General features: G+C 42.4%; 1 protein-coding gene across 1 annotated transcript in view; it reads left to right on the plus strand.

The window, feature by feature from the left end:
- Positions 1-24,866, plus strand: part of CPS1 (carbamoyl-phosphate synthase 1) — a 98,906-nt gene that overhangs the window by 5,295 nt on the left and 68,745 nt on the right. Inside the window, exons 2-13 of the mRNA XM_040439685.1 lie at positions 641-750; positions 3,266-3,410; positions 5,105-5,194; positions 6,718-6,774; positions 7,707-7,799; positions 17,849-17,938; positions 18,852-18,980; positions 19,071-19,177; positions 19,346-19,487; positions 19,573-19,650; positions 19,799-19,897; positions 20,151-20,246. Of these exons, the coding sequence (XP_040295619.1) occupies positions 641-750; positions 3,266-3,410; positions 5,105-5,194; positions 6,718-6,774; positions 7,707-7,799; positions 17,849-17,938; positions 18,852-18,980; positions 19,071-19,177; positions 19,346-19,487; positions 19,573-19,650; positions 19,799-19,897; positions 20,151-20,246 (1,236 nt within the window). The remainder of the gene's footprint in view (positions 1-640; positions 751-3,265; positions 3,411-5,104; positions 5,195-6,717; positions 6,775-7,706; positions 7,800-17,848; positions 17,939-18,851; positions 18,981-19,070; positions 19,178-19,345; positions 19,488-19,572; positions 19,651-19,798; positions 19,898-20,150; positions 20,247-24,866) is intronic.

Raw genomic sequence — 24,866 nt, forward strand, 5'->3', positions numbered from 1 at the left:
AGCAGATCATTGTGTGTAAACCAGGGATCTTCTGCCCAAAAACGGTGAATCTGTGTGGGGATGACCAACTACAGAAGTTTTTACTTATCCCGAAACAGCAGAGGTGATTGCTGCATGTAAATGCATCTCTAACCTCCGTTCACGGTCAGGAAATTTTAGGGAATGAACAGTTCTATAATGATAATTGCCGGCACAGTTGGCCCCTGTCTTTTAAGGGCATTAAAACTCCAAAAACATACTGATAGGATAATTTAGTTTTCTTGAAACGCACCGCTAATATGTGTCTGCCTGAGATAGCCACATTAGATGATGTGAGTCTCACTGGGCACAAATGACAATCACTGTACTGCAGACTCTGTTAGTGCTATTTAAGCAACATTAATGCATAATCCATGGGAAATAAAACTGTAGTGTGCGCCACCGGACCCCCTGATGTATTCTCATCTAGAAACAGGCGAGGCTCTGACGGTGCAGTGACTCTATGATACAGAATACATGCACACAGCCCTAAGGATCATTTACATAGTTGACTGTACCTCTGTGTTATATTCATATTATATTGAAAACATCTATATAAATGCAATGCAAATACAATAACAGTACCAGCCATATAATAAGGCATTCAATCTTTCTCATATAGGCGCACACTGCAAATTTAGTGCTGGAAGATGGGACAAAAATCAGAGGCTACTCCTTTGGGCACCCTGCGTCAGTAGCCGGAGAAGTCATTTTCAACACTGGATTGGGCGGGTGAGTTGCATTTTATTGAACCTCAGTTGTATGTTTTAGCTGAAAGAATTCACAATATTAATACAAGTAGGTTTATGAGATGGCTCAGAGAGGACCTGTCACCTCTCCTGACATGTCTATTTTAGTAACTCCTTGCATTTTCCATGTAACTAATAACCATCATGGAGCGTCTTTTCTCATAACTTTAGATTGTGCCATGAATGAATTGCTAGCAGTCCGCAATAAAGGTCCAGATGGGTGTTACCAGTTGGTGGTGTGTCTCTGCACAGTCTGACGCTATCCAATAAGTGCTGCCAGTGTAAGACTGTGCAGGGACAGACCGCCAGCTGGTAAAATCTGGTTGGACTTTTATTGCAAACTGTTGGCAGCTCATTCATAAACTTCTAGTACAACATAGACTTATATCAAAAGATGCTCCACCATTACTGTTGCAAGTATTTGCTAAAACAGACAGATCACCAGAGGTGACAGGTCCTTTTTAAGAGGAACCCTACTTTAGCTTTGTACAAGTCTCACACCCTTTGCCCATATTACCAGTTATGGTGAGCTCTTCCTCGTATTTTTATATTGCAGAAATGGAAAGAACAAGTGTATATTGTGTAGATAATATAACTTACATACTGTAACTTGCAGTATCCAGGGGCGTAGATAAAGGCTCCTGGGCCCTGGTGCAAGAGTTCAGCTTGGGACCCCCCTTCCCTCAGTGCTTTGTGGCCAGGGGCAGGGGAGCACATAGCCTTAGTGCTGTCTGAGGCAAACATTCAAACGGCACTCCTCCCCCATGCCAAATTCTTGACCTAACCCCTTCCCTCCAGCCAGAGGTGTAACTTGACCAGCATGCACTTTCTATAATACCGGTGTCTTCTTATGTGACAAAAGGGTCTTTGGACCCCCTCAGACTCATGGGCCTGGTAGCGACTGCTACATCTGCACCCCCTATAGCTACACCCCTGGCAGTATCTTATTTGGCACAAATTTATAGAATGGACTTTCCCACAGCTATGATGCGTCACATTTGTCATGTGACCGTGGCAGCCAATGACCAGCTGCAGCAGTGATGTGTCCTTCACATTGAGATCAGAATAAGGGTCCATTCACACGACCGTGGGACTGCTGTGGATGACATGGAGGCATGGACACGGAAGCACACGGAAGGGTTTCTGTGTGCCTCCTGATCAGTGCCTCCACCTTGCCAAAGATAGAACATGTCCTATGTTTCGCTGCATCTTGCGGATAGCGGACCCATTGAAGTCAATGAGTCTGCATTGTGATGCAGGGTGCACACGGCAGGCGCCCATGTTTTGTAGGTCTGCGGTTTGTGGACTGCAACACTGCCACAGTGGTCCCACAGTTGTGTGAACGGACCCCAGGAACCACTGAGTACATGTCAGACTGATAATTTCACCTCTATGTAGTTTTTTTTCCAGAAACATTGCCATTCTTATCAGTGATGAGCGTCAGGGGCAATATTCAAATTCGCAATATTTCGCGAATATTCGTCATATATTCAAGAATTTGAGAATTCGTGATCTCTCCAGTCATTATTTTCTTGATTGTGAAAATTGGCAATGGGAAAATTCGCGCTATAAATTCGCGATCAACACTTCTTCTAAAGTCAGAGATATTGCAGCCTTCTCATTGGCCCACAAGCAAGAAGCTGTGAGGGATCATGGGTACTGATGAAAAAAAATCTAGAATATTCGCGATTACGAAGATATAGCACTATATTCTAGATATTAGATATTATTCTCGAAGTGCCGATATTCGCGATCAACACCAATTCTTAGGCCTCATGCACACGACCGTTTTTTTTTGCGGTCCGCAAACCGGATTTCCGTTGTTCCGTGATCCGTGACCGTTTTTTCTTCTGTGGGTCTTCCTTGATTTTTGGAGGATCCACGAACATGAAAAGTGAAAAAAAAAACTAAGTAAGTTTGCATTGAAAATGATAGGAAAAACGGACACGGATCACGGACACGGATCACGGACGCGGATGACTATCTTGTGTGCATCCGTGATTTTTCACGGACCCATTGACTTGAATGGGTCCGTGAACCGTTGTCCGTGAAAAAAATAGGACAGGTCATATTTTTTTCACGGACTGGAAAAACGGATAACGGACGCGGACGCCAAACGGTGCATTTTCCGATTTTTCCACGGACCCATTGAAAGTCAATGGGTCCGCGAAAAAAAACGGAAAACGGAACACTGGCCGCGGATGCACACAACGGTCGTGTGCATGAGGCCTTATCCATAGGTTGTGTCCCCATTCACTTTACGATTGTAAACCACATATACTGTAAAACAATGACGTGTAGAAATGCAGAAGACATTTCAAATTCTCAGGAGGTCCATCTAAAGTCTTATAGAAACCTACATCCTAACTGTTTATGCCAAATGACATACCTGATTCTGTCACAGAGTAACAAATCCAGCTCTGCTACACCTGTAACAGCCATCACATGATAGAATATAAATGTACTACTCTCTATGCTATCTTGTCTTTTACCTTCAGATATGTAGAAGCTTTGACAGACCCAAGCTATCGTGGACAAATTCTCACCCTTACCAACCCGATCATAGGGAATGGCGGAGCACCTGACACCAAAGCCCTGGATTCCTATGGTCTTATGAAATACATTGAGTCAGAGAACATTCAGGTGAGTGCTCTTCTTCTATTTGCTTTACCTTTCACCCATATCCCCTTCATCCCTGTTTCTTGATGTTGGCACTGTGCCCAGACCAACACTATTACACGTCCCTCAGAGCATCAGCCTCTGGCTTGTCTGATGATCACTCGTCCTCTGCATGGCTCCAGGTCTCATGGACATGTAACGATGACTGCACACCGCGTGGCTTAAGCGTGGATTTTGTGCAGAAAAAACCCCGGCTTAATACCGTACCAGCAAAATGTCTGAGATGATATACACTTTGCTTTTTTTTTTTAGCTGCGGAAATTGACCTGCCGTACGTATTTTGAAATCTGCAACATGTCAATTGTTGCGTCTTTTTCTTTTTCTTTTTTTTGTGTGTGTGTAGAATTCACACTTTCCAATAAAACTGGAGGTCTGGGGAAATTTTCAGTGAAATCTGCACCAATAACCGCATAAAAAACACAAAAAAATGCACCAAAAACGCGATAAATGGTGCTGATTTATGTGTGGTTTTTGGTCCAGATTTCATGCGGATTTTCCACACACAAATCTGCATCGTGTGCAAGTACCCTCACAGGTCAGACAACATTGATGGCTTTCTCTCAGGGCACAACTTGGTGGTGACGCGGCAGTGCTGCAATCGAGTTCTGCGCGGCTGAAAGGGCGGCAACGGGCTCTAATTAAAACGAATGAGACCGCACTGTTCAATGTGTCTGTATTGTTAATGGGTGTGCTGCACCTTCAGGACCGTGTGGCCATTAACAATACAGATCCACTGAATACTGCCGTCTTCATTCGTTTAACTGGAGCCCAAATACTCAAACGCAGCATGGCCATGTCACATGCGCCACACGACCGCGCCAGTTGATCGTACCCTTAGGCCTCTGTCACAGGAGCAAGTTTTCCCCGCGGATGCAATGCATGAATTTAACGCATAGCACCCGCACTGAATCCTGACCCATTCATTTCAATGGGTCTGTGTACATTAGCGTTTTTTTTTTTTTCCGCATCAGTTCTGCGTTGCGGGAAAAACCCAGCATGTTCTATATTCAGCGTTTTTAACGCAGCCCTGGCCCCATAGAAGTGAATGGGGCTTCAGTGAAAAACGCATTGCATCCGGAAGCAAGTGTGGATGCGATGCGTTTTTCACTGATGGTTGCTAAGAGATGTTGTTTGTAAACCTTGAGTTTTTTATCACGCGCCTGAAAAATGCATAAAAACGCATTGCACTCGCGCGGAAAAAAACGGAACAACTAAACGCAATCGCAGACAAAACTAACTGAACTTGCTTTGGAGCCAATCCTTCACACTTGTGTAAAATAGGCCTTAGTGTCAGCTGGGAAAAGCCGATGTTTGTACTAAGCTTGCCTACAGGGCTTCATTAGTTCCATGGAGACCACAAGAGTGTCCTCTTGTCCCCTTTTGACTTAAAAAAGGTATGGGATAGCATAGTAGATTGCATACAAAGTTGTGCAGTAAAAAACCTAAACCAATGAGAACCTACGGGCGACATGTGCCACTATATGACTTAGTAGGATACGGCGCAGCAGCACTCTGTTGGAGACGTACATCGGGGGCTTTTCCTGGTGAATTTGTCAAATGGAGGCCACTACTGTGGAGATAAAAGGATTCCATCCAGTCCTATTCTTAAGATCCTCTTAGCTGTATGGACCAGGAACAATCATGTCTTTGTCTTGCAGGTGTCTGGTCTACTGGTCTTGGACTACAGTCATGAGTACAGCCACTGGGGGGCAGTCAAGTCACTCTCAGAGTGGCTACATGAAGAGAAGGTTTGTAGTCAACGTATACTCATCATATGTGGTTCCATCTGTAGGACACATCAAAATGTGCCACGAGTGAAAAAACACTAGAATCTGTGCAAGCAATCTGACAGAAGATACAGTATCTGTGTAACTGAAAGTTAAAATGTTCACTGGAAATATTTTCGGAAGTCCCATAGCGCTAGGCTATTTTCGGAACTCCCATAGCAGTGAACGGAGGGTGTCCGTGCATGTGCAGCCCCTCTCCCTTCACTTCTGGGGCCCGGTTCTGGGGATAGAAGCACCTATCTGACAGTGATGGTGTATCCTAATAATATGCTATAAATGTCCCAGATGGGAGTACCCCTTTAAAATCAATCCCTATTTGCAATGCAACAAAAAATATGAAATGTTCACCACTCACTAGAAGTATTCTCATGAATGTTCCTGACTACCCTGATTTATTTCTCTACCTGAGTAAATTTGGTTTATTTCCATCAAACCATCAAAAACACATCAAATAAGGCATCACAAGTCAGTCTGTTGGGATATTTTGAGAGATACTATGCTTTCTTATATTTTGAAATGAACAACTTTTCAGCTCAACTAAGATTTAAACATGGAAAATGGCATTTATCATCATGAAATGATCTAAAAGTTTTTAGTTTTTTTTTTGTTGCTTTGAGCTCAGCCATCTGTACAATATCGCCATCTAGTGGACATCCTTTATCACCGCCGCTCGATTTGTAACACTAACCATATTAATGCCTAATGCCTTATTCACACAGTCAGTGTTCGGTCAGTGATTTCCGTCGGTGTTTTTGAGCCAAAACCAGGTGCGGCTCTAAATCAAAGAGCGAATGCAGATCTTTTCCTCATACCTTATGTCTGTGGAGGCTCCAATCCTGGTTTTGGCTCACAATCACTGATGGAAATCACTGACCAAAACACTGACTTGTTAATAAGGCTTAAGGTCTGTTTCACACTGTCAGTATTTGGTCAGTATTTGTAAGCTAATACCAGAAAGGGAGCCTACAGAGGCCTCTTCTGTGATTTGGACCCACTCCTGGTTTTGGCTTACATATACTGATTCAAAATTACTGATCAAATACTGATCGTTTGAAAGAGGCCTTAGGGTATGTTTAGAAAGAAAAAATTTTGACAAGTGCTTGTGTGCGGATTCGGTGCTGAAAACCTCACCAAATCTGCACTGAAAATATCTCCCATAAAGCAGTTCTGCATGAAAACCAATGGCAGAAACCGCAGTGCATCTGTTTGTGCAGTGGGATTTTGTCGCAGACATACCATCACTGTATAATAAGTATTTATTTTATACAATTTCTACCTTCTAGTATACAATAGAATTTTACCTGAAACTATACAATATTATAAAGACTTTTAAAGAATAAATTTTTTTTGTTCTAAAAATAAAAAAAAGGAATAGGTATTTTTTTAAATTAGGAAACTGCTTTGTGATTAAAATGGATATGAGATGCAAGGACAGCGCACATATCATGTATGCTATATTAAGACATATTTTCTCTACTCACCAGGTTCCTGCGCTGTGTGGAATTGATACCAGGATGTTGGCGAAAAAGATTAGGGACAAGGTAAGTAGTCGTCTGCTTGAAACAGCTCTTTTCTTATGAGCTGGCTCCCGCAATAATAACACTGATCATAGGGTGTTCTGCTGCTGAACCCACTAGTGGTCAGTTATCTGCTGGGGGACAAGAGAGAAAATGTTCAATTTGCATGCATGGCGCCTCCACAGGGCGAATGGAGAATCACCTGCCAATAATTGAAATCAAGTAAACAATGCAGCTGGCAGGTCCTCCAAGGTAAGAGGCGCTCTGTAAAGCCAGTAGGAAGGGGTGGCAGAATTTGAAAATGGGGTCTCTCTAAACAAGAAAACCCAATTAGGGTGGTTTTTTTTATTGATGCAGTTTTTGAGCCAGAAGTGGATCCAACATGAAGGTGAAGTATAAGTCCTTCCTTTGTAGTTCTCATTCCTTTTGAATCTACTGGTCTGGCTTTGGCTCCAAGGCTACATCCAAGACTACCGCAAGAACTGTGTCTACACTTTATGCCTTGGGGATGTTCATACGACTATAAGCTGCCGCTCAGTGACTCCCAGCGCTGTGTCCTATTGAGATGTATGGGAGGCAGAAAGGACGCGGCCACCTGTGGGTTTTCCGATGAATTTCAGCTCGGCTGTCGTCTGCACCAACATTTTGCTGTAGAATCTGTTGTGTGAACTCCCCTTAATACGACTTCCCATGCAGCGCTGATAGACACGGTGCTGCTCTAAGTATAAGACATGTTCTCTTGATGCAGAAGTGGTTCCCGGGTAGCAAGGGAAGCACAAGGGAAAACTTGATTCAGCCTTCTGTCTGCCCTGCATGAAAATCTAATAAGACGGCACATGATCTGGACATTTAAAAGAGGGGCTTCAAGACAAGTAACATGCCTACGGTAAACAATGAGCCATCCATGCCGGCACCTCAGGACGCCATAATTATAACTGAATTCTTTTTACATCCAGGGCATTGTACTTGGTAAAATCGAATTTGAAGGACAGCCAGTGGAGTTTGTTGACCCCAACAAGAGGAACCTGATTGCAGAAGTATCAACCAAGGTGAGAAAATGCAGCTTCTGGAATCCTTTAGGTCACACAGATCATATTTAATATGAAGTATTGGCCTCATAAGATACATACGGTATACAGCAGGGCTGCATTTTAGTTTCATTTGCTTTCGTGTATTGTGACAACCATGAAATCACGGCGAGTAATAAATTCTGGTCAAACACTGTGTAAGGGGCCTCTTTCACCCAAGAGTATTTGCAATCCGCCGCTAATGTTAATGAATAGGGCTGTGCACATAGGCGTATATTTTCAGTCAGTATTTGAAATCCGCAGAATGTTCTTGTTTTATGTGTATTTGTTTCCACATGCATCCATTATAGTCTATGGGAGTACATCTAGCATGCAGGAAGGAATTAATACGCAATGCGGATGGTATATTATCTGGAATCCATGCGTATTCCAGAGCCAGAATAAGAACGGATTTCATTATGCTTAGGTAAAAGCAGCCTAACTCATTATCTCCATAAAGTCAAATAGTAATCTCTGAAAAATTGTTGTCATGATGCACAGTGAGCCTAGCCGTTAGTGAACGAATCAATTAGACCCTTCACAATAGCATACAAAAATGTATACAGAATACTGGAGGCACAAAATAAGAATAAAAGATCCATCAACAGCAGTGTGTAGACAGTTTAGCAGAACAGGAGGAATCTGGCCAAAAAACATGTATCACCGCTCCACTGAATAGGTATAAGATGGGGAACCAACTGCTGGGATACCCTCTGATCGATGGAATTACATTCAATCCCACAAAAATTTAATTGAGAGTTGCGTTATTCACCTCCTCCTTCCTGTGCTAATTCAGCTGAGGGTGGGATGAGGGATAGATAAAGTGACACGTGTTTTGTGTAAAACCAACATAGAGATTGCCAGCTAGACCTTACAAGTTCAAATTTAAAGCTTAAAGGGTTTCTGTCATGAGAAATAACGTTATGTAGCTGACTGACATCAGCGATGTGCTAATGTCAGCAGGACATAACAGTATGTTTGTTAACTCCCTGCCTGCCGTCCCGTTTAGTATTCCCCTGCAGGCCTGTGACGTAATCGGCGCAGGCGCAGTGAGGAAGCTAGCAGCAGTCGAATGTCCTTCACTCACTGCGCCTGCGCCGAATACTAAACATGACGGCGCAGGCGCGGGATTATGAGGACGATGCGGAGAAGAAGGACTTCAATCAAGTGGACCTGGTAGTGCCAAAAGGCGAGTAGACCGAGCCTCTAGGAGGTGCTGCAGCAACGCCCTCATAGCACCTAGAGGCTCATTAGCATATTATAAAAGTCAGTTTTTTAAGGAGAACGGCGGCAGGCAGGGAGTTATAAAGCATACTGTTATGTCCTGCTGACATTAGCACATCGCTGATGTCCGTCAGCTACATGATGATTTTCCCCATGACAGAAACCCTTTAAGGAAACGTCATGATACTACAGTCTCAAGAACTGGAAGACTGTGGTGGTGATACTATGCACTGAGCCCCTTTTTAGAGCTCAGAGATTATTAAATGGATTGTAATGCTTAACACACCCCGCCATATCAGATTTTTGGTCTGTAAAAATAGATCCTTAAAAAATGGATAGCTTCCATGTGCACTCCATGTGTTTTTTTCACTCCCATCAATAGAAAGGGCTATTCTCAAACGGGCAAGAATAGGACCTATGGTGAGGTTTGCAGATTGGGTGCATAGATCCGTGAAATAATGGATGTGTGCATTGTCCCTTAAAATTGTATGGTGCCGTGTGCTATCTGTAAAAAAAAAAAAATTGGCTCATGGTTCCTCACATCTTCCGATCTGTTTCAATTACAAACTGGGAGATGTTAAGAGGAAAACCTTCCCTTAAAGTATTGATTCACACTGGGCCACTGCAGTGAAGTAGTATACAAAAGTTACCAACATATTAAAGGGATTCTCTGGGAATTCATAAAATATAATTACTGAAAATACTTAAATATTACTTTATTATAAATACAGTCAGGTCCATAAATATTGGGACATCAAGACAATTCTAACATTTTTGTCTCTATACACCACCACAATAGATTTGAAATGAAACAAACAAGATGCGCTTTAACTGCAGGCTGTCAGCTTTAATTTCAGTGTATTTACATCCAGATCAGGTGAACGGTGTAGGAATTACAACAGTTTGCATATGTGCCTCCCACTTGTTAAGGGACCAAAAGTAATGGGACAGAATAATAATCATAAATCAAACTTTCACTTTTTAATACTTAATTGCAAATCCTTTGCAGTCATTTACAGCCTGAAGTCTGGAACGCATAGACATCACAAGACGCTGGGTTTCATCTGTGGTGATGCTCTGCCAGGCCTCTACTGCAACTGTCTTCAGTTCCTGCTTGTTCTTGGGGCATTTTCCCTTCAGTTTTGTCTTCAGCAAGTGAAATGCATGCTCAATCGGATTCAGGTCAGGTGATTGACTTGGCCATTGCATAACATTCCACTTCTTTCCCTTAAAAAACTTTTTGGTTGCTTTTGCAGTATGCTTTGGGTCATTGTCCATCTCTACTGTGAAGCGCCGTCCTATGAGTTCTGAAGCATTTGGCTGAATATGAGCAGATAATATTGCCCGAAACACTTCAGAATTCATCCTGCTGCTTTTGTCAGCAGTTGCATCATCAATAAATACAAGAGAACCAGTTCCATTAGCAGCCATACATGCCCACACCATGACACTACTACCACCAACATGCTTCACTGATGAGGTGGAATGCTTAGGATCATGAGCAGTTCCTTTCCTTCTCCATACTCTTCTCTTCCCTTCACTCTGGTACAAGTTGATCTTGGTCTCATCTGTCCATAGGATGTTGTTCCAGAACTGTGAAGGCTTTTTTAGATGTCGTTTGGCAAACTCTAATCTGGCCTTCCTGTTTTTGAGGCTCACCAATGGTTTACATCTTGTGGTGAACCCTCTGTATTCACTCTGGTGAAGTCTTCTCTTAATTGTTGACTTTGACACACATACACCTACCTCCTGGAGAGTGTTCTTGATCTGGCCAACTGTTGTGAAGGGTGTTTTCTTCACCAGGGAAATAATTCTTCGGTCATCCACCACAGTTGTTTTCCGTGGTCTTCCGGGTCTTTTGGTGTTGCTGAGCTCACCGATGCGTTCCTTCTTTTTAAGACTGTTCCAAACAGTTGTTTTGGCCACACCTAATGTTTTTTCTATCTCTCTGATAGGTTTGTTTTGGTTTTTTTCATCCTAATGATGGCTTGCTTCACTGATAGTGACAGCTCTTTGGATCTCATCTTGAGAGTTGACAGCAACAGATTCCAAATGCAAATAGCACACTTGAAATGAACTCTGGACCTTTTATCTGCTCATTGTAATTGGGATAATGAGGGAATAACACACACCTAGCCATGGAACAGCTGCGAAGCCAATTGTCCCATTACTTTTGGTTCCTTAACAAGTGGGAGGCACATTGCAAACTGTTGTAATTCCTACACCGTTCACCTGATTTGGATGTAAATACCCTCAAATTAAAGCTGACAGTCTGCAGTTAAAGCACATCTTGTTCTTTTTCATTTCAAATCCATTGTGGTGGTGTATAGAGCCAAAAATGCTAGAATTGTGTCGATGTCCCAATATTTATGGACCTGACTGTATATTCCCAAATACCTTTCATTAGTTGTAATGGCTTGTTTTGTCTGGGGAGCAATCATCAGGGAATGAGATGATAAGATCTTCAGCTGAATCTCTGTAAGAATGGAGTTCATGAGGAGACATGAAGGACAGAGAGGACAGACAGGAACGATAGTGGTATTGACAGCAGCTCTTGTATCCAGTCTCTATTACCACAGCCCCACATCACCACCATCTGTCATGTCCATCTTGTATGTACTTCATGTCTCCTTATGAACTCCATTCCCACAGAGATTCAGCTGAAGATTTTATCATCTGTATTCTAGATAATAATCCTTGACAAGTAGAGCAGAGATGAGGCAGCTCTTTAGCTTAGTGTTGTGAAGTAACTTGTCCTGCTGTGTGATTAGGACAGGTTTTGTTTGTACTAATGGGACAGCACAGCGGCCATTTTATTTTTTCTAATGATTGCTCCCCAGACAAAATGTGCCATTATAACTAATGAAAGATATTGGGAATGTTTTTATAATGAAGATTTAAGTATTTTCAGTAATTTAATTAATTCCTGGAGAATCCCTTTAAGAAACTAGCTTGCTGATTGCTAAGATTTCTGTCACTAGTCATAGAAAAATGGAATTTAATTCTGTGATGGAGCCATCACAAGTCAGAAGACAACTGTGACTCAAAGACTCCATTGAACTATAATGGGTTCCATTGGGTTCCTCCATGGTGTCCGGAATTAGTGCAGCATTCTGATCTGTTTTTTCCAGCAAAGTTGACAGGATCTGTGCAAGAGGTTCCATATGGAACTGCCCACACAAAGGTATGGCAGAGCTCAAAAACATCAAGCTCTGCTTGTGTTCAGAGTGGAAGCCACAAAGCCATCACAGATTCATCATATGATGGGTGTCAATGGGTTGTGTCAGGATTCTGTTGAGGAATCTCTCACCAGCAGTGTGAACATTGCACTATGAGTGTGGGAAGCTTTGCTACAACTGTACAAAGTAATAATGCAGCAAACGGTGGTAATAGTTAATGCACACATCATCATGAAAAAACTTAAATTTCTCTTAAATTTATGATTTTATAGTATAGTCCCAATGGATCTTACTAATACTTGTATATTCTTGTGTTAGGTTTTCTTGAAGGCTATCCATCCAATTATCTCTGTGTTGCAATCATTTAATAAATGCACCAGGCCATATAATTTAATGGTCTATTAGGGAGTTTGGCTGTCAGAATAACTTAAGAATCTGACACATTTCCAGATGATCTGCGACACAACAGGCGGAATATTTCATAACTCCAATTTGAAGGCTTTAAACGCCATCTCGTAAAATAAAGTTGACAATAATGAAATTTACCATTGGCAGTAATTAGTGAATGCAGTAATCTGCCTGCTTCAGTGATAAACAGCCGCTTAATATAAAGCAGCGTGAGGTAGGTTTCTTTTCCGCAAGAGCCAAAAATTGATTTCTTAACATCTGCTTCTGCCTATATCACTAATGCTCTGTTCACACCAATAAAATAGTCTCAGAATATATGTTTTTATTGATGAGAGCTGGAGAAGGGTTTTGTATAAAGAAGCCCAACCTGTGTTAGCTGGAGATTTAACTATAATATGTCAAATTAAGCTATTAGGTACTGAAGATCAAATAAAATCAAATAAATTGCTTGCTGTCATTGTGCTGCCTTTTCACATCCTGATATAAAGTGGCACCTTCCAACATGACTTGAATTGGGACAGTAGTACCAGGGCATCCCTTCTCTCACCTAGATCACCTCCTTTCACAAGTGCAGACACAGCAGAGAGAAGTGATTGGGGTTGTGGGGTGGTCGTATGTGATCAGCTCGATTAGTGGCGTAGAGTGAGGGATGGGGGCCAAAGGGGCAGTTGCCAAATTGCAATGGGGTGTTTGCTCACCATGGAACTGTCAAGACAATATGCAGTCTGGGAATCTATCCTACTGGGCAGATTTCTGGTGGGCTGGTCATTAGTGCATTTTGGAGGCTTGGAAAGCTAAAGGACTTGTGATGAGGTCACCACAGGTCCTGAACCCTCTAAAATGAAAGGAACTTCACTGACAATGGTATAGTTCCGGGGTTAGGAGAGTGTTGATGCAGGACCTGTGATGACATCAAAGGTCCTTCACCACCTGATAAACCCCCTCAGAAGAACTGCAGTAGAAGCCCTCTCCCTCTAACTCCAGTCTCACTGCTTCTGTCCTGCAAATCCTCAAGAGAAGTATACATATGGGTTAGACATATGGGGACAATACTGCTGCCATTTGGGTAGGGGTTGTCAGGGTGCAATAATGTTACCAATGAGGGAGGGGTTGTCAGGACAAGACTGCTGTCAGGGATATGGGTGCTCAGAGGACAATACCTCTGCCAGTGGGGGAGGGGTTTCCAGGGAACAATGCTGCTGGCAGTGTGTATGGTGGGGTTGTAAGGGGACAGTACTTCTGCCAGTGTGGAATAGGTTTTCAGAGGACAATACTGCTGCCAGTGACAGAGGGGTTGTCAAGAAATAATAATGCTGGGTATTTTGTACAAATCACATGAAATTTTTAAAAAAATTGCTAAAAACAATGGGTGAATTGCTGTTTTACACCATTTCCCTGTAATGAATAAATAAAGGAATAAATATATCATTGGGCTGCATCTGGTATTCTCATCGACAATGAATGGAGCAGCATTGTGCATGCATGATAATTGTTACATTGAAATGTGTGGCAAGGGATCGCCGTTCTTGTGATCTGTGGGGTCCCAGTGATTTGACCCACAGTGATCAAACATTTATCACCTATCCTCTGGCAAGAGCCAAACCCTTTAAGGGATGAAAAAGGTTGTTCGTTTTCAGCAAGAAACTGAACAATTCTGAGGAATAACCTAAACTAAATTATTGAACAGTACTTACCGTACTTAACAGATCTGGTGGAAGTACTCCAGTTCTCTTGGCCAGGCTTTGTTTACCCGGCTGCATTGGTGACAACACATAAACAACATGGGACTGCTGCAGTCAATCACTGGCCTCCCCATTGCATTGCTGAGGCTTGTGAAGTCTGCAGCAGTCATCTGTTGTCGGCCCAGGTGGGAGAACTGGAGCTGCAGCGCTGGATCTGTCAGGTAAGTACTGCTGAATTCTTTATTGCAGCTGCTGTATTGGACAACTTCTTAGAAACATAGAAACATAGAATGTGTCGGCAGATAAGAACCATTTGGCCCATCTAGTCTGCCCAATATACTGAATACTATGGATAGCCCCTGGCCCTATCTTATATACAGTGGGGGAAATAATTATTTGACCCCTCACTGATTTTGTAAGTTTGTCCAATGACAAAGAAATGAAAAGTCTCAGAACAGTATCATTTCAATGGTAGGTTTATTGTAACAGTGGCAGATAGCACATCAAAAGGAAAATCGAAAAAATAACTTTAAATAAAAGATAGCAACTGATTTGCATTTCATTGAGTGAAATAAGTATTTGAACCCTCTAACAAAAAAAGACTTAATACTTGGTGGAAAAACCCTTGTTTGCAAGCACAGAGGTCAAACGTTTCTTGTAATTGATGACCAAGTTTGCGCACATTTTAGGAGGAATGTTGGTCCACTCCTCTTTGCAGATCATCTCTAAATCCCTAAGGTTTCGAGGCTGTCTCTGTGCAACTCTGAGCTTGAGCTCCCTCCATAGGTTTTCGATTGGATTAAGGTCCGGAGACTGACTAGGCCACTCCATGACCTTAATGTGCTTCTTCTTGAGCCACTCCTTTGTTGCCTTTGCTGTATGTTTTGGGTCATTGTCGTGCTGGAACACCCATCCACGACCCATTTTCAGTTTCCTGGCAGAGGGAAGGAGGTTGTCGCTCAGGATTTCACGATACATGGCTCCGTCCATTTTCCCGTTTATGCGAATAAGTTGTCCTGTGCCCTTAGCAGAAAAACACCCTCAAAGCAAAATGTTTCCACCCCCATGCTTGACGGTGGGGACGGTGTTTTGGGGGTCATAGGCAGCATTTTTCTTCCTCCAAACACAGCGAGTTGAGTTAATGCCAAAGAGCTCTATTTTGGTCTCATCAGACCACAGCACCTTCTCCCAGTCACTCTCTGAATCATTCAGGTGTTCATTGGCAAACTTCAGACGGGCCTGCACATGTGCCTTCCTGAGCAGGGGGACCTTGCGAGCCCTGCAGGATTTTAATCCATTGCGGTGTAATGTGTTTCCAATGGTTTTCTTGGTGACTGTGGTCCCTGCTAATTTGAGGTCATTAACTAACTCCTCCCGTGTAGTTCTAGGATGCTTTTTCACCTTTCTCAGAACCATTGACACCCCACGAGGTGAGATCTTGCGTGGAGCCCCAGAGCGAGGTCGATTGATGGTCATTTTGTGCTCCTTCCATTTTCGAACAATCGCACCAACAGTTGTCACCTTCTCTCCCAGCTTCTTGCTAATGGTTTTGTAGCCCATTCCAGCCTTGTGCAGGTCTACAATTTTGTCTCTGACATCCTTGGACAGCTCTTTGGTCTTTCCCATGTTGGAGAGTTTGGAGTCTGCTTGATTGATTGATTCTGTGGACAGGTGTCTTTTATACAGGTGACTAGTTAAGACAGGTGTCCTTAATGAGGGTGACTAATTGAGTAGAAGTGTCTAACCACTCTGTGGGAGCCAGAACTCTTAATGGTTGGTAGGGGTTCAAATACTTATTTCACTCAATGAAATGCAAATCAGTTGCTATCTTTTATTTAAAGTTATTTTTTCGATTTTCCTTTTGATGTGCTATCTGCCACTGTTACAATAAACCTACCATTGAAATGATACTGTTCTGAGACTTTTCATTTCTTTGTCATTGGACAAACTTACAAAATCAGTGAGGGGTCAAATAATTATTTCCCCCACTGTAAAGGATGGCCTTATGCCTATCCCATGCATGCTTAAACCCCTTCACTGTATTTGCAGCTACCACTTCTGCAGGAAGGCTATTCCATGCATCCACTACTCTCTCAGTAAAGTAATACTTCCTTATATTACTTTTAAACCTTTGCCCCTCTAATTTAAAACTGTGTCCTCTTGTGGTAGTTTTTCTTCTTTTAAATATGCTCTCTTCCTTTACCGAGTTGATTCCCTTTATGTATTTAAAAGTTTCTATCATATCCCCTCTGTCTCTTCTTTCTTCCAAGCTATACATATTAAGGTCCTTTAACCTTTCCTGGTAAGTTTTATCCTGCAATCCATGTACTAGTTTAGTAGCTCTTCTCTGAACTCTCTCTAGAGTATCTATATCCTTCTGGAGATATGGCCTCCAGTACTGCGCACAATACTCCAAGTGAGGTCTCACCAGTGTTCTGTACAGCGGCATAAGCACTTCACTCTTTCTACTGCTTATACCTCTCCCTATACATCCAAGCATTCTGCTGGCATTTCGTGCTGCTCTATTACATTGTCTTCCCACCTTTAAGTCTTCTGAAATAATTACTCCTAAATCTTTAAGAAGAACAAATGAGACAACAAAATGAAAATTTCCATTTCCAAAAATGCCACATGATAGTGACCCTGTGCTGGTGTAAAAGTCCAAATCTGAAATAGGCTATAGTACTGGGTTCCTGCTATGTGACTGTGCACCACAAGCTACTGATCACAACCACCATTCTGAAACCATCACTGATGTTGTAATCATCTAATGTGTATAGAAGTCTCCTGATTTTGGCCATCGGGGGAGATAAGGATCAGTCAGTTGGATTTCAATTGCCTGATTCTTTGTTCTGTGGGAATATAAGATTCTGCCAGAGTTTACAGGTAGCAGCTTTCTCCCTTTTCCCAGGACCCATGTATGCTCGGCTGAGACCAGCGTGCATGTGTATGGAGGGATCATATAGTACATGACAATCTCTTTGTAACAAAGCTAGATCAGCCATGTACCTCACATGGATCCAGATCTCCCCATTGATTGCTCTGCTAGATTTATATCAATCTGACAGCTCAAGGGGAGTGTCTTTTGTGCTGCAGCTCAGGGGCGTGTCCATTCTGCTGAAACTCTCTCCCTATCACAGCTCAGGAAGCAGTTGAAGGATGAAACTGAGCATGTGCGGCCATCTCAGTGAGCAGGTCAAAGAAATAAGAAAGAAAAATAAACAGAAGATGTCGCTATACAGATACGTTTTATTGAATAACTCAGTGGCTATGCAAAATTTTTAACTACATGCAATCACAAAAGAATTCAGATCCAAGAGCTGGCTTGAAAACTGTAGAACATGTTTCATGGGACAACTTCTTTAAAAAACATTTAAAGCCTGCAGTAAAAGAGACACAAGTATTATTTCAGTATTTATATCTAGCAGGTTGACCTGGAAACTTTGTTTTATATTGCAAATGTGTACATCCTTTTGGGAGAAAGAAATCAATAACAGATGATGGGGATCACCAGTCATTTTCTTGTCTTTCATTTTAGGAAGCGAAAGTATATGGCAAAGGGAACGCTGTTAGAATTGTGGCCGTGGACTGTGGAGTGAAGCACAACATCATCCGTCAGCTGGTAAAGGTAAGACCCAGTTTATACCCCACCCAGTGGATTAGGACTCGTGACATCTGTGATTGTCAATATCTGTTTCTTTCTGTTTTTCTGTGAAAGACACAAACTCCTATATAATCACTATATATTTTTACCTTTTGATCAGATTATTTAATTTACACTGTATTGATTCTTTAAAAATCTTAAATAAAATAATTTGTGACCCCCTATGTAAATCATAGAGGTAGACTAGAAAAGGGAGCAAGACTTCCCATCTTGGGTAAAGTCAATAATCTCTTCTGCAAGTCCCCCCCCCCATTCTTTACATGAAGTGATGGTGGCACCACTAAAGGGTTAGGACTTTTGCCAATAAGTCTGCTCTCCTTTATAGGAGTTCCTGTGGTTATTTTTCACTGTTAGGGTATGTTCACGTGACAAATTTTGAAAATCTGCCTACAAAATTCTGCACATTTTTCGTGTGGTTTTTGATGTGGTTTTTCAACACTTAAAAAAAAGTTTAACCAATGGGTGTTTATTTGAATAAAAAAAACCTGCATTTTCAGCTTGTAGTTTTTGGAGTGGTTCTGCACCAAAAAATGCACAAAAATGCACAGACATCTACATACAGTTTTTTTGGCGCTTCCCATTCATTTATTTGGGAGATTCAGATTCTGTCTCCAGATTGGGCATGCTGCTTCTTATTTCCACGTGGAAAATAAACATTTGCTGTTGTTTTGAGACGTTCTTTGGAGTTGATTTTGAGGCAGAAATTGCACCAAAATCAGCTCCTAAAAACTCTGTGAACTGAGCCTTAGGCTTCACTGCATCTCAAGAATATGATGGCAACTTCACGCTAAGATGAATGCTCTGTGGTTCCAAACGTTTTCATTTAGAAAGAAAATGAATTGTTAATCTAGATTTAAATGTTATTTTTTGATATCAGAGAGGAGCAGAGGTTCACCTGGTTCCCTGGAATCATGATTTTACGAAAATGGAATATGATGGTCTCTTACTTACAAGTGGACCTGGAAACCCAGAATTGGCCCAGCCTCTAATCCAAAATCTGAGGAAGGTGAGTGATTATTTTGCATTGTTCTCTAATCCCGTAAAAATTTACTTATCCTATAACTGATGTGTAACGGATAGTCTTCTTTTTTACCAGGTCTTCAACAGTGACCGCACGGAACCAGTGTTTGGTATCTGTATGGGGAATGAGATTGCAGCTCTGGCAGCTGGGGCCAAGACATACAGGTTGCCGATGGCTAACAGGTATGGAATAGGATGCAAAAATACAGAATTGGTTGTCCTCATAACCACCCAAAACAGGATTGTTTACTCAGTGTGGTGTAACAGAGGACTTAAACTAAATGCATTTATTCTTCATACTACATATGATATGTATACTCACTGTATATGGACTTTATGTCCACTTTTCAGAGGGCAGAACCAGCCTGTTATGAACACAATGAATGGACAGGCCTTCATTACTGCTCAGAATCATGCATATGGAGTAGATAGCAACTCTCTACCTGCTGGCTGGAAGCCACTCTTTGTAAACATAAATGATAAGAGCAATGAGGTGAGCAATAAATCAAAGCCTATATTTTATTAATATATCAGGAAGAATATGTTATGGATATTTAGGACTATGTAATGTGTTACAGGGCATCATGCATGAGACCAAGCCAATCTTCACTGCCCAGTTTCACCCTGAGGCCAATCCTGGACCGGTTGACACAGAGGTATAGTAAATGATATTTCAAATTAAAGCACTAAATAAAATAACCAATTGTATTACATTTACAAGTAGAATAACACTATACAAGTATTGATTACTATAGGTAATGTCCAATAGACATTTGTATTAATTGCATTTTCCCACATTTTCAGTTCCTGTTTGATGTTTTCCTTTCAATGATAAAGAAGGGTAAAGGCACCACCTTGGTATCAGTAATGCCCAAACCTGCTCTACAGTCTAAGAGAATTGATGTAAGAAGAACTCCTCTGAAAATATCACTGCCTGAAATAATAAGTATTAGTCAAATCATTAATTGCTTGAATTATCTTCAATTTTAATTTATTATTTATACTTTTATGAATTGTGAATTGGGCTTCAGGACTAGAACTTATATTTTAATCTATTCTAAATGAAAGCCTTCATAATTAACTACAGTGTCTCAGTCTGAGCATAGAACTCTTTTTTTAATGTCATGCTGTTTATTTTACATTTTCTGATTTGAAGGTATCTAAAGTCCTTATCTTGGGTTCTGGAGGTCTCTCAATTGGACAAGCAGGAGAATTTGATTATTCTGGATCTCAGGCTGTCAAAGCTATGAAAGTAAGTATAAAAATTAAAATGTAAAAGAGGCAATACATAAGAAAACAAAACATTACTAAGGCTACTTTCACACTCGCGTTTTGGCTTTCCGTTTGTGAAATCCGTTCAGGGCTCTCACAAGCGGTACAAAACAGATTTTTGCCCTAATGCATTCTGAATTCAAAAGGATCCGCTCAGAACGCATCAGTTTGCCTTTGTTCAGTCTCCATTCCGCTCTGGAGGCGGACACCAAAATGCTGCCTGCAGCATTTTGCTGTCCGCTTCACGAAACTGAGCCAAACGGATCCGTCCTGGCACACAATGTAAGTCAATGGGGATGGATCCGTTTTCTCTGACACAATCTGGCACAATAGTAAACGGATCCGTCTCCCATTGACTTTCAATGGAGTTCATGACGGATCTGTCTTGGCTATGTTACAGATAATACAAACGGATCCGTTTATGACCGATGCATGCGATTGTATTATTGTAACGGATCAGTTTTGGCAGATCCATGACAAATCTTCCCAAAACGCGAGTGTGAAAGTAGCCTAAAATAAGAAGGTAGTGAAGAAGCACAAGGAAAAAAATATGTAAAAAAACTGATAAAGTCATCAAAACTGGAGACAGAAAGACTCATTGCCAAAGACTGTAAAACTAACCCTAAAATGTTATTCAATTATAGATGTAGTGAAAAGGTTAAAACTAAAAGTGTTGGCCCTTTATAAAGTGATGAGGGAGGAGTTGTAGATTGTGATATGGAATATACGGAATATAGAAAGCAAATTAATATTTCTACTCCTCTGTACTCACAGATTGATAATGTAAACTTTAGTTTCAGTATGGACAGGGTTTTAGTAAAGTTTACTTATATAGATGTTTACTTATCTCACCTTCAAGGGGTTGGCCCATCTGGGACATTGATGGCTTATCGCTAGGATATGCTATCAGTAGAGATGAGCGAATTTAAAAAAAATTCGATTCGCCGGTTCGCAGAATTTTTCGGGAAAAATTTAGTTCGATCCAAATATGTTTGCGGCAAATTACGTTAAAAACTGCTATTTCCTGGATGCTGAGAGCCTTTATAGTGGTGTAGAACACTGTGACTTGCAGTTACACGCATAGGAAGTCTGCTGTGGTAGTGAAATAATACTGTGAGTCCGTATGACATGTAGATGACAGGCGTCGCTCTTAGAATCACTGCACACTTCACTTATTAGGGCAGTCACGGGGCCAAAACTGACCAAATAACTCACGTATGAACTCAGCCTTACAGGTCAATTTTAGCGCGAAGAAGAAGCACACTCCTTTTACACCGTCATCAGCTGATTCCACATAGATGTCTACAGAACCTGTTCTATTAAACGCATATACAAGTAGTGCCCCCTGGACAGAGTCACTGATTAATTTGCCCTTCCTCTGATCCGTCAGAACAATAACCCACAAAAAACGGATCCTGTCTGTGGAGCATTTGCTCAATAATCCATCAGCATTGCTAATGCCAAAAAAACAAGGAGTGGATGTAAAACAGAGATGACACGTGAATGGAATATTTGCATGTCTTCTGTGTTTTGTACCCACTCCTGCTTTTGGCTACCAAATCACAAGCCAATTCTGATGGAACCATACAGGCCTTACAGCTGCTGCACAGACAGGATCCGTTGTGCTTCTAATTTTTTCTTCCTTCTGACAGATCAGAAGAAAGGTCAAATAAATGATGATATCAGCCAGGCCGAAAGGCAAAATAGTGGACCAGTCATGAAGTCGGGAGGGTGGGAAAAGCATGTAGCTTGAAAAAGACCTGCTGTGTCGAAACGTCGCTTTTTTCGGTGCTAATAAAGAGACGGATTTGATTCAAGATTGGGAGTGCTGCGATTTTTCTGAAGTTTTTCCTAACAGCATGAGTAGTCCACAGAGTGGACCTATGACATAGTGGTGAGGTGGAACCAGCATGAAGAGACCACAGAGTGGCCCAATGACAGCGTCTGGAGTTGGCAGCAGTATGAGGAGGCCACCGAGTGGCACAATGACAGAGTCTGAAGGTGGCGGCATTAGAAGAAAGCCACCGAGTGGCACAATGACAGGGTCTGGAGGTGGCGGATGCAGCAGCAGCATCATGAGAAGGCCACCGAGTGGCACAATGACAGAGTCTGTAGATGGCACCAGTATGATGAGGCCACCGAGTGGCACAATGACAGAGTCTGGAGGTGGCAGTAGTAGGAGGAGGCCACCGAGTGGCACAATGACAGAGTCTGGAGTTGGCAGCAGTATGACGAGGCCCCAGAGTGGCACAATGACAGAGTCTAGAGGTGGCGGCAGCATCAGGAGGTTGTCATTGTTTTCATGTACTTTTTGTATATTTGTTGTTTCATAATATATATTTTCCTCACATGACCTTACATGACATCATTCGGTCCATACAGCAAAAGGAGTTTTTCAGTCACCCATAATTTTTACCGAAAAAAAACACATCGAAAGAGTGGCACAATGACAGAGTCTGTAGATGGTAGCAGTATGATGAGGCCACCGAGTGGCAAGGTGACATAGTTTGGAGGTGGTGGCAGCATCCGGAGACCACAGAGTGGCAAGGTCACATAGTGTGGAGATGGCAGGCAGCAGCAGGAGACCACAGAGTGGCAAGGTGACATAGTTTGGAGGTGGAGGCAGCATCAGGAGGCCGCCAAATGGCAAGGTGACATAGTGTGGATATGGCAGCAGCAGCAGCGGGTTACCACAGAGTGGCAAGGTGACATAATGTGGAGATGGCAGCAGCACGAGGAGACCACAGAGTGGCAAGGTGACAAAGTTTGGAGATGGCAGTAGCAGCAGCAGCTTCAGGAGACTGCAGAGTGGCAAGGTGACATAGTGTGGATATGGCAGCAGCAGGAGGAGGCCACAGAGTGGCAAGGTGACATAGTTTGGAGATGGCAGCAGCTGCATCAGGAGACCACAAAGTGACCCGTAACAGAGTGGGGCCGTGGGTGGCAATACCAATACCCGCTGACAAAGGTGGGTGCAAGAAGGAGCACTTGGCATCAGATATGTGGCATCAGGCGGGTTGCAGCATCAGAATAGTAGCTGGGGCAGGTAGCCAGAAGAAACCAGTCTCTTTTGTCAAATTGTTGGTGTGGCACCGTGGCTTATCTAGTCTGATTCATCAGGCATATTGGTGTGTGGAAATCCTGGCTGATCCACGCCTGTTTCATCTTGATGCAGTGTCCCACTATGTGCTATATGTGGGCACTTTAAACTGTTGCTAAATGTCATATCAAGTGTATTGTGGCATCATGCTGTAATTCCCTTTAACAGGCTGGCAGTGTCATTTACCTTTATTCGCCCCTAGTTATATATATAGCTGGGGGGGTGTCAAGTCAGTGTGTGTGTTGAGGATGAGAATGAAGAGAGGAGGAAGTTAATGGAGGAGGTGGAAATTTGTTTTTCCACCAAAATAAGTCGCAAAAGATTTTACCACATATAACGGAGCACGAAGATGGAAAGGGTCTTCGGATTCCCCCCGCACTATACGGACGTCTCAGAAATGAACCGCTGCTCCCGACAGCAGCTTCTGGGAAGGTCATGGAGCGTCCCGGTCATCCGGCATCTATTCGCTCTGCTGAATGATTATTTTGAAAGTGTGTAGAAGCCACAGGGGGCCACCACGCTGCAGATTTATCATGGAGACATCATGGAGATTTAACCGCATATAACCGCAGCACTGACCGCTGAATAAATGTTGTTTTTCGACCTTCAATAAACATTTTACCACATATGACCGCCGCACTGACTGACTGCTACTGCCGCTACTTCCGTGAACCCCTGCTACTTCCCAGGTAGGTAGGCTGCTGCAAAGCAGGTGCTCTACCCCGGGCACGTTTGGCTCCCGACCTCCCACTGCTGCCACCCTGCTGAATCCAAGCCATGCTTTCAACACATATAACCGCCAACGTGAACTGAGAATGCATTTTTCTTTTTGTACTGAAATAGGCCAGTAAACGCTTTTGCCACAAATAAGTGCACCAGTGAAATGCGTATATTTATATATATATTTTTTTTTACTGTAATACGCCTCTCTATGCTTTCAACAGAAATAACTGCAGAAGTGAAATGTGTATATATTTTTCTTGTAGTACTGAATAGGCTACTTTCACACTGGCGTTTCTGGGTCCGCTTGTCAGATCCGTTTCAAGGCTCTCACAAGCGGCCCAAAACGGATCAGTTTAGCCCCAATGCATTCTGAATGGATAAGGATCCGTTCAGAATGCATCAGTTTGCCTCCGATCAGTCTCCATTCCGCTCTGGAGGCGGACACCAAAACGCAGCTTGCAGCGTTTTGATGTCCGCCTGACGATGCAGAGCCAAACTGATCCGTCCTGACTTACAATGTAAGTCAATGGGGACGGATCCGTTTTCACTGACACAATATGGTGCAATTGAAAACGGCTCCGCCTCCCATTGACTTTCAATGTAAGTCAAAACGGATCCGTTTGCATTATCATGATATAATTTATTTATTTTTGTTCATGGTAATGCAAACAGATCCGTTCTGAACGGATACAAGCGTTTGCATTATAGGTGCGGATCCGTCTGTGCAGATACCAGACGGATCCGCACCTAACGCAGGTGTGAAAGTAGCCTAACATA

Source organism: Bufo bufo, chromosome 7 (assembly GCF_905171765.1).
Source record: "Bufo bufo chromosome 7, aBufBuf1.1, whole genome shotgun sequence".
Classification (NCBI taxonomy): Eukaryota; Metazoa; Chordata; class Amphibia; order Anura; family Bufonidae; genus Bufo; species Bufo bufo.